The following is a 10,800-nucleotide window of genomic DNA, read 5'->3' as shown; positions in this document are numbered from 1 at the left end:
TTCTAAGATCATGTGAATGGTCTCATTTTGAACAGCACAGCACATTATTTTCCTAGCCATTTGCTTATAAAGATATTTGCCAGAGCTAACTTGGGCTGCAAACGACATGACTGTAGTAAGGCTCAGTGCAGAAGGGAGGCTGCAAGCTCACACTTGATATCCAAGCAAAGTTGCGTGTGAGCAGATGGAGGATGAGATCTAAAAATAGATGGTTTTTTTGCTTCTGTGACTGTCCATGTCACAAAATTGTTGTGCATACTGGCACAGTCATTTGTCTTGGGGAAAGATAAGGAGCAGGGAGGTTATCAGAGCAGATGGACAGAGCTCTGGGGGCAGAGTTTGTACCTGTAATACTCCTGCAGTGTTGACACTGAAACTGTGTGTTGTGTTCACTGCACAGTTAGTTTGTATATGTATATTTCAAGCAATTGGCATTTAATCCTCTCAAGTGCACAATTGGGAACAGACTGGCATTGTCTGGGGGGAGAACTGGATGACCTGGTCATTGTTTTTCATCTCTAAGATTATTTCTGCTTCGTGATTTCATTGTGATACAGTTTGTGGTCCCCTGCTGAGACCTTGTGTGTTAGTGCACAAACATACAGCACAGAGATAAGCTGTCCTTGTCCTGGAGAGCTTGCAGTCTTGCCTTTCACATTTTACACTTCTAGGAGTGTCTTGTCTTTAGACATTTTCTTGGCTGCCTTGCCTGAAGGTATCGGATCCCTAAACAGCAAAAAATGTCTTTGTCACCGAACAATCAAGCCTTAGTTTCGCCTGTGTTTGCTTACTTCATACAGGTACTAGATTTGCTTTATGGTTAACAAAGAGGATAAGAAAACCATAGTCTTCAAGCTTTTTAAGTAGGTTTGATAGTGGGGAAACAACCTGCCTTGTAATCCTCTATATCTACTAAGAGGATTAGAAATATTTTAAATATTTTAACAGCATTGTAAAGCTCCTGGTACAAGAAAATGTGAGATTTACGTTGGGTTTGAACGTTAGGGTTTGGGAGACAATGCCGTGCAGTGCAGTTTGGTGTGTGCACAGTGTTAAACATAGCAAGGGCTCCATTCTGCCTTGTTTCTGATAACAGTACTTGATTCCCTTTGTACTCATTGGCTCCCTTCAGATAAGGCAACAGCAGGAGTGTGGACATCCGGACCTTCACTGATGTGCACTAGCATGTTTTTATATGAAGCTTGATGGTGGTAGGAAATAGTTCTCTGAATGTGTTTACTTTTTTTTACTTTCCACCCAGGACTAAGATTTTATTTTTTTATTGTGTTGACACTGTAGAACAGAGTAGCTTCCTCCCCCACCAACATTTTTCCTGGGAAACATAATTGCCATTTTTATCAGCTTTGATCACTTGGTTAACGTGATGGGTATTTACTCAGGGTACATAAACATTTTGCAGATTCCAAAATTTCACTTAACCATTAAAACCTTCTGCTCTGCCCCTAAACAGAGCATCTTTGCAATTTGTGCTATGTGTAAATATTTAACAAAAAGGAAAGCAGCAGCATGATTTCCTTGTTTTTGTTTAAAGAGAGGGATATTTAATGGAAAAATTGAGAAAGCAAAATGTTTAACCAGTTCTCTCTCCCTCGACTGTTTCCCTCCCTGTAGGGCAGTGGCTTGGGCATGCCCTTGTCCTGCACTGTGGGTTCGTACACGTGAGTGTGAGTTACAGGAGAGGTAGGTGCAGATGGCCTGATGCTCTCTGGTTTAGGTGTGGCCTTTGTTCTGCCTGTCAGTTCAGACAGCTTGGCACTTCCTATTGTGAGCCTCTGCTTTCAGTTGCTTATAATTCTGCTTAACTCTCACTGGTTGAGAGGTGAGGTTATGTTCCAGGTCTCTGTTTCAGGCAGCGTGCTCTGGAAGAGATCAGCTCCCTTCTGCAGTCTTCTAGGAGAACAAGACTGAGGAAAATGCTGTTCTTTTCATGTAAACTACTCGGAAGTATGTTTAACCCGTTCTTTGAAGTTCTGGTGCTGTAGGGCCGGGGGGTGATGTTTTTCAGGAGGGAGCTCCCAGGTCAGAGGTGATTGATTAGTCTTCCGTCAAGAACCTAAATGCCTTTGGCTGTGTTCCAGACCTTTGAACACAGTTGAAGTTTGCGTGCAAGCAGCAGGGACTGATGAGAGGCTGTGGGTTTTGGTAACATCACATCTGGGAGTGACGCTGGTGAGGGGATGGGTTGGAGGACAGAGCTGTCGTGGGTCGGGCAAGCAGGAGGTAGGTGTGAGGATGCACAGGAGTGGAGTTTAGAAACAAGAACAGCTGTGATGGATTAAATCAAGGTGCATGTACCTGATGTCCTGACTCACAGTGGTCAAAGCAGCTGTCGAGGAAAGCTGCTGGAGTACTTGCTCAACCTCCTACAAGGAGTGGTGGAAGTAGGGCACTCAGTGTGTGCTGCTGCTGAACAGCATCTCCCTGAGGCCCCAAGTGGACTCGAGACTTGTTTTCATTCTGGTGTCAGCAAATAACTGTGAAAGCTACTAGCCAAGCATCTGTCACTGGTCCATATGGGACGTCGCATGCTGCTTATGGTATCAATTAGTTCAAGTATGTTCAGCTCACGGGCCCCTACCACAAGTCCGTTTTGCTGGCAAGTTGAATAAACGGTCACTTGATACTGCTTGGATAGACGTTTTCCTTTTTTTTTTAGCTTGTTTTGGTAAAAAGCTAGGCAATTACAAGCATCCTGGGCACTGAAAGAACATTCCTACAGCTGCCAAGTCCGGTGTTTATGGCTGCAGAGCAGTGCGAGGGCCGCCCGTGTGATCCTGCTTCTGCCCCTGCGTACGTGGGTGTGGAGATGCGATCTGTCACCATGTCAGTACCAGAGGTTTTCTACCATCCGAGATCTGTTCCCTGTTTGGTACTCAGGGTGTGTGGTGCACCCTGCAAACGATGGGGTGCGTTGTGAGCTCTGTGTGCGTGGGGCTGGCGGTCAAATTAAGGTTTCGTTGACCTGCCGTATCCTGCCTTCCCTGGGCTGTAGCTAATGACACGATGTCTCTGCAGTGTGGTTGGGTGAGTGTTTACATAAACAGGTGGGAGTAGATGTGGCGCGGTTTGCCTGTGCCAGCAGGAAGAAGGTGGCACGAACTCGGGAGATGTTTTTCCTGATGTTTCCAGGTGAATTTGCTGCTGTGCAGCAGCCGTATCCCTCCCTTACTAAAATATTTTCTGCACTGGGAGCTCCCTGTAGAAGTGATGGGGGACCCCATATCCTCCAGCCTCCCTCTCAGTGGAGGCACAGGGGTGGAGAGGGAAGCTGCAGGCAGGGCAGGGCCGTGCCCTGCTCGTGCTGTTCTGCTGCAGTTATCTGGAGGGTGTAAACCAGCACCTAAGCCAGTCCCTGGGCGTTAGAAAGCACAGCGATCCCAGGCCATTCATTCATCAGGTGTCACAAGGGAAGAAGGTGTCTCGCAGGCAGGAGGGAAAGGACCTAGCCTTGGGAAGGCTCGGCTGTCGGGCAGGCAGCGCTTCCAGGTGCTTGGGCAGCAGCTGTGGGAGGGATGCACGTCCCGTATTTCCAGCCCTGGTGGTGTTTGCTTGGCTCTTCCCTCTCCTGTTGTTTTCTCTCAACGTAAAGCTGGTGGAGGAAGCGTTGGTGCAGGAGGCTGGGGGCATGGCAGGACTGGGAGGGGAGGTCAGTGCTGGGGGCAGCACAGGGACAGGAGGCTTTGGGACAGCAGCCAGGGACTGTGAGAGCTGGTGAGGAGCTGGAGGGAGGGTTTGGCCCTCCTGGGGGTGGGCAGGGGTGAAAGGGACCCTGTCCATGTCAGGGGCTGACTTGTACTCCATGGCCTTGATCCAGGCAGCAGCACGGCTCAGCTGTGCTGTGAGCATGCAGGCTGCTCTCCCACCAGAGGTGATGCTCGCACATTTCCCCTCTGCTGTGATACACAATGAAGGGGAAGCCAGCCCATCTGTGGGCTGCCTGGTCCCTGCCTCTGGGGAGAACCTGCCCCTGGGTCATTTGAGCCTGTCTTCCACTGCTGGGAAGAGGAACGAGCAAGCAAAAACCCATTCTAGCCCAAAATAATGGGTTAAATTGTTATGAGGACTATGCCAGCCTCCAAATCCCTGTGCCAAGCTGTGGGGATTAGAGTTTCATTTTCCCAGGGGATTTCTTTCTTTTGTTTGGTGCCTTATTTTTGCGTGAATACTCAGGCCCTGGTCCTGCCACGGATCTGCTTAGTGTGTCTGTGATTATGACAGCAGCAATCTGCAGCTCGGAAACTGCAACGTGAGGTCGGCTCCAGCATCGAGGTGGCTGCACGTGCTGAAGAGACGTCGGTGTGCTTGTGCAGAATCGTGCAGAAAGCAGCACGGGCCCCTGGAAGCAGTCAGTCTGCGAGGGCAGCTCATTGCAACCAGCCTGAGGCAGGACGGAGCGTTCACAGATCACCGCTGTTCTGGAAAAGCTCTGAAATGGCCGAGATGCTGAACTCTTATGAAATGCATCGTGGTGAAAGAGGGAGACCCAGTGGCTATCGCTGTCATGAAATATTACCCAGGGTTTTACTTTTGAGGAGCTAAAACCACGCTTGAGGCCAGCGCGTGAGGATATTTTGTTGTTGTTTGTTTTAAGTTGGCTCTGTGTGTCTTCCTCCCAAAGTGGGGCACTGGGAGAGGTTTGTATTTCCTTACTGGGACACTGGTGCAGAGCACATCACTGGCAGAAATGTAACCTGTTCAACGTGGAAAATATTCAAGCGAGTGTTTATTGCGTGCTGCCACCAGAATGCTGCAGCTATCTTGTGCCAGACGTGCACAACAGACTGCAGCTAGGAACAGGGAAACTGCTCTTGTTTGTTTATTTTATCTCCAGTACCATGATGCCTCACAGCGCTGGCGGGGCTGAGGTCCAAATCTCAACCCTGAGCAGTAGGTTTTTGCCCATGGTGATTCTGCTGGGGGAAAAAAACAGCATCTGTATCCACGTAGACAGCTGAGCTGCATCTGCTCCCCGACCCTGTGGGGAAACGCAGGCTGTCTTGCTGTATTTTTTCATCCTGCCTTCCTAAGCAGGTCTTGTTTCCCTGTGGATTATGCTTGCTGTCTCTCTGCAGCTCCTGGTTTCATCGTGTGTACCCTGCTGTATGTAGCAGACCCGTCCCCAAACACAAGGCTGTAAGTGATGTTCCCTTTGCAGCACACATAGCTGATGAGATATTTACTTCGTTGGAGACTCCTGCACACTTTTCAAGCTGCTTTTGCTGTTGCAGTGCTAAGCAGGGCCTTTTGCCAATGGGATGTATGCAGTTGTGAGGATCAGAAGCAGGCTGCCTGGCTGCACGTCTCCCTGGGGGCCGATGCAGGCTGTTGGTACAGGTTTGGGGCTGGCAGACCAGGAGGTGCCATTCCTACCAAGGGTTTGGAGGTGCCTCCTGTTTAATGTCATCTTGGAGGAAAGTGTAACTGTAAAACACCTCCGTCTCCAGATACGTGCAGCATGTGCCTTTCGTCTACTAGGTATTTAAAACATGATGCACTGGAGGTAGTGTGAGGGAGAAGCGGGACAGCCTTATATTAGGAAGTGATTTGAATGTCTGGAAATGCAAGCCCTGGGTGAGTTTAGTGTAGAAACAAATCTGTGACCGTGTTCTCCCCTCGGAGAAGCGTAAATGTTGTTAATCAGAAGAGCACACGCTGTGTTTTCCTGAGAACTGTTTTCCTTTGATAACAAGCCTAGTGTTGGGATGCGGTGAGAGCGCTGCTGTTTGGGTCCAAGCAGAACCAGAATGAGTCTTGCCGTACTGAGGAGTGCTGCTCTCCCTGCTGCAAGTGCTTTTCTGGCGAAATGGAGCCACTGCTGGGGTGTGCTGGTTATTTTCTGCGTTTGACATTTGTGTATAGGCACTTCAGCTGTGTTATTTTTTTAATATATAAACACTTTATTGTTATCACACATTCATTTTGTGTTATTTTTGCCCGACTTGCACCAGCATTTTCTGTCCAAACATGTGGATCAGCATTGCCTTTTGCTGTGGAGGCTGCGATTGAGCACAAGCAAGGCTCGCTGTCTGGTGCAAAAGTGTTTTTGAACAAAGGAGTCCTCTTCTTCTTGGGATTCAGTCACCTTCACTGCAGTTTTTCAATTTATAGCTGCCTAAAATCCTCCCGGTGGAGTTGCAGACCTCTGGCAGGTCTGCACCCGTGGGCTGCTCTGTAACGTGCACAAACTCAGGTTTCCCAACTTGCTGTCCGTGATTTAAGGGTTCATTCATGGGAAACCTCTGCCTTTATTGACTAAGTGACTTCACCAGGTCTGTGCTTGTGCCCTCGTCTCTTGGCACCCTGGTGGCTGCTCAGGCTCTGTTTGGAAGTGGGGTTTGGGCATCCTGCTCCTCTCCGGGAAAAAAAGCACCACCAGCCTCTGGGTGGCTGCTGCTGCTGCAGGGAAGAGCAGCTTCTTGCAGATGTGGCTGGTGTTGAACTAAACCACACCTTGGTGCTCGAGAGGGACCTTTGGCAAGTCTGCATCAAAATAAACGAGGTGCAATTTTTGTTATTTTAAGTTGAGTTTCCTTGGAGACAGGCCCTTAGGAACTCCCGCTGCAAGTGCTTGTGATGTTTGCTGTTTTAACACAAATAAAACTGAGAAAATTCATCTCCTCTCCAAAAAAAAGATGAGATTTCACGGAAGTATGATCTGTGTAACGGTTTGCCACGTTCCTAACACGCTCTTTAAAGAGATGCTAGGAGGTTTCAGGACCACGGCACAAATACAGCGTATCATTTTACCTGCTTTTGCAAAGGGCAGTCTTGAACACAGCTGAAACTTGTTTGAAAGATGGGAAGTTTTGGCATAAATCAGTTCCTTTGGTGACCTCTGCTTTTATATAGGGGAATATTATGGTGCTAGAGTATATCTCTGTCCCTGTGGGATGACCCTTGTCTGGCTTGGGACCCCGGGATAGTCAGCTGTTGTAAAATTCAGCAGTCCAAAGGCTGTGGTAACTTGCATCCGGGTCAGATCTAGGGCAAACTGAATTTGTAGGAGACAGCTGGTTCCCTGAAGTAAGCCTCTTTTTAAATGGCCTGCGGCTTGGTACAAGGTAAAATCTACAGCAGTTTTTTCTCTGTGCGAACTCTCTTTTTGGGGTGGAAGACCTTCTGACGTTGGAAGTGGACTAAAGGGATTGTTATGCCTTTAAATTCAGTTAACCTTTCAGTGAGTTTCTGAGGCATGCCTTAAAAAGCTAAAGCAAGCACTGCTGTACCTATTCAGCACTCCCTCCCATCCCACTCGGAACGGTGATGTCCAGGATTTTGGGTAGCTGAAGGACACGGCAATGCCCTGTGTCTGCATCCGTGCAGTGAAGGCAGCACCCCTGTGCGTTTTTGTCTGAGTCCTGCAGGATGTGATGTGGTTATAAACGTGCATCACTGGTGAAAGGGGGGATTTCTACCCGTGCTGTGGGCAGGAATGGTCTCCCCCCCTCTGTTGTATAAGTAAGGTGCAGGGAGCCCTCCTAGGAGCCCAGCCTTCTGGGACCTGATGTTTATTAGCTGTTGGGATATTACCAACTTGCTTCACATTGCCATGGGAAGAAGAAATTCCTGCTAATGCTTAATTGTTTGTCAGGAAAGACTTCTGTTTTCATCAAGGAATTCCCCTGTAAGAGTCTTTGCCCCTGCATGCCCGCGAGGAAGTATGTCATGGCTTACTGAGAGCGCTGCTGTGGAAACCTGCCTGTTTGCACCTGGGGAAAGGGAAGGACTTATCTTTCACTGAGAACTTCTTGGTTGATGCCCAGGACGAGGAGGATGCACGGGGCTTAGCTTGGCTCGTCTCCCTGCTTTGGTAGCGTGCCCTACCCTTCCCTGGGCTGAGGTACCAGGGAGGTTTCAGCAACACATGCAGATCGCTGATGGATTGAGTGAGTAGTGCCAGTGAGTGCTTCAAGCCAAGATGCAGACAGTCTGGTGTCTTCATAGCTGTGACACTTATGCTGGGTTTCAAAACTGCTCAGAGGTTTTGATGTTTGTGCCTTGAAATGGTCTGACAGCACTTCTCCAGAAGTGTCATACTCTGTTTTGAAGACAAGATGTATTTGGTGCATGTGCATCATGACAAAGCCATTGGGACCACATCAGTCCTAATCAGTGTCCTCAAAGTTAGCTTTAAATTTCATTTTTTCTAGTTGCTTTCTCATCCCAAGTTAACTAACCTCTCTCCAAGCTGGAAAGCATTAGGGTTTAAGCCAATTCCAGCACACGGTCCTGGGAACAGTATGCATCATGAACAAGTTTGGTTTGCAACTTAAGGAAACTGTATATATATTTTCCCCTTTGAAAGATAGGAAGAAATTCTCCCAAATAGAAAGTCCCTGGTGATGAGGCCACCAGCTTCAGCTGGTGAAAATGGAGCTCTTCCAGTTCACGCAGGCTGAGATGATGCCCCCAGGCTTTCTATTTGACTGGTTTGGTTTTCAATGTGCATTTATATAACTTACTGAAATACTGGCATAGTCTTGACAGCTTTCCATGACTCTTTTTTTCATGTAAATAGCGAATTATCTTCAGTGAACTGTTTACACCAACCATGGAAGCGTTTACTGTGTGTTCTTCGGTTATTTATAGTAGCAATAATATTTAATCTTTCCTGCTTTTTTCCCTTTCTCCCCCTGCCTCCTATCAAGTTAGTTTCATGTCTAAATGCTGCTTTGATTAACAGTGTCTCTTCTGCCTGGCTGCTCTCACGCTCTTTGTGCTTTCGTTGCCAGTCCCGCAGTGTGGATAAGCAGCACGCTGTGATCAACTACGACAAGGAGAAAGATGAGCACTGGGTGAAGGATCTCGGGAGCTTAAACGGCGTAAGTAGCAAACCTCCCTGCTGACAGAGGTGAACATGCGGCGTGCTGAGTCTGCAAGTACTTGTGCATATATTTTACTGCTAGGCCCTTCTGGGGTCTCACTGCAGCCATTTGCATGAATTAAGCTAAAGGTACAAAACATTTGCAAGACCTGAGACAAAGATCACGCAACATCTTAGAAGAGGAAAGCTTTAGTCAATATTGCATTTTTTTTTCCCCTTTTCTTCTTGGTGCCCTTGCAGAGCTCTTCAAGGCTCACAAAACCATGGCACCTCTTAGAAAAGGGCAGGAAATAAATTCAGTCTTGTTTTGGGGATGTTAACATTAAACTGGTGAAGATTCTGGAGCAGCTGTTCAGTATAAGCAGGGTGACCTTTTAGCAATTCAGTTGTCGGTGTGTGGAGTGATTTATGGGATGATGAGCCTTTTTATTTCTTTGGGGAGAAACTATTTTAAACCTCCTCTTTCTGACAATAAAATTTGCTATTCCACCTGCCTTGATTTGTGTTAAGACTGGGGGATAATCTGAGCCTACCTGAGTCTTAACCCTTGCTGTGCTCCTGAAGGAGGCAGTAATGTTAGGCAGCTTGGTGAGGCTTTGCCCACCTGAATTCTGTGGTTATTAAGTACACCATGATAGTTAAAACTAACCTAATGTCATAGCATGCCTCTTCTCAGCTGCTTTTACATACCAGTGAAGTTATTCCTCTTCTGAAACAGGCCTAAGCTAGATTCACGTAATTGTGTTCAGTGTTTGTATGTTCACGGAATTTTACTGCCATCATTGTTTTGGGTTTAGAAACAGCAGCCCTCTGTTGTTGCAACCACAAAAACACTGGATGAACCCAGAAACTTGTATAAAAGCACATGCTAAAGCAGGCAACAAACTTTCTGCCTCTTCTGGCATCTGAAAACAGCTAGAATGAGTGTTAATCCTCCTCAGCCTAATAGCTGAAAGCAGGATTGAATCCTGCTGAAATGTCAGGATTTCTGGTAACTGGTCTGGGCTGTGTTGGGATTCCTGATTCAAAAATCAGAGATATAAATTGCAGCTGAAAATTCTGCCTGCGGAAAGGGAAGGCTTGTATCATTACTTTTCTTTCTTCATAGGCTAATGAATTTATAGCATTTTAGTAATAGGCTTGCGCTCAAGGGGGGTGGTGGATTAAAAGCAGTTATGGCAGTGCCTGTCTACTATGGTGGGTCAAACAGACTTCTGTGGGAGAAGGTGGCTGTGGCCAAACTGAATTTAATTAGTAAATATCCTTAGTTGGAAGTTTAGGTGAAATTTAAGACATCCCTCTTGGGGACCTTGATTTAAATTCACTTTTCAGCATTTCTTTTTGGTTTATATTTATTTCATGCCTTTATCAACAATGCATTATATGACTTTGTGTAATCTAATTCATATTATTTCCAAAATGTTTTGAATTGTTTTAACACTGCGGTCTCCAAGTGTCTTTTGATTTTGAAGATAGCATGTCTATTTGTAACAAGCAGTTTCCATGGGTTATTTTACTTTAAGTGGCCACAGTCAAATAGGTAACAACATCAAAATGGATTTTCTTGCAAACTTCTGTTTTGCAGAAAATTCAGCAAATTTTTTTTGTTGTTGCTGCAGATCTGACTGTGGAATTTTAAATATTAAAAGTTTTCATGCAAATAGAAATTGCGTGTTTTTTAACCAGCTTTACTGCTTTTATTCTGAAATGAAAGGCCTCTTCTCCAGCTCTTCTGTAAATTGCCAGGCAGCTGGGGGCTGTTGTCTGCTGAGCTTCTAGCTTCCTGTTGTAGCACTTATTTTTTCCCCTCTGGTTTTACCATGGGTGCTTGGCTTGGCCCAGATGAGAAAACAAAAGGAGAAAACCGTGCCTCAGTGGTGAAAGCATGTCAGTTCACTTTGTAGCACAGTTTTGATTCTTTAAACCGGAAGAATTTTGGAAGCTGGAAGCGTATG

General features: G+C 46.6%; 1 protein-coding gene across 9 annotated transcripts in view; it reads left to right on the top strand.

Annotated features, from left to right (window-relative positions):
• CEP170B (centrosomal protein 170B) overlaps nt 1-10,800 on the top strand; it is a 56,034-nt gene that overhangs the window by 3,260 nt on the left and 41,974 nt on the right. For all 9 annotated transcript variants that reach the window (XM_068682579.1, XM_068682578.1, XM_068682577.1 and 6 more), the window contains exon 4: nt 8,754-8,843. In XM_068682579.1, coding sequence (XP_068538680.1) covers nt 8,754-8,843 — 90 coding nt within the window. The remainder of the gene's footprint in view (nt 1-8,753; nt 8,844-10,800) is intronic.

The sequence above is a fragment of the Anas acuta genome, chromosome 5 (assembly GCF_963932015.1).
Source record: "Anas acuta chromosome 5, bAnaAcu1.1, whole genome shotgun sequence".
NCBI lineage: Eukaryota > Metazoa > Chordata > Aves > Anseriformes > Anatidae > Anas > Anas acuta.
The sequence above is the reverse complement of the archived record's forward strand: the minus strand, read 5'-3'. Positions and strand labels throughout refer to the sequence as shown.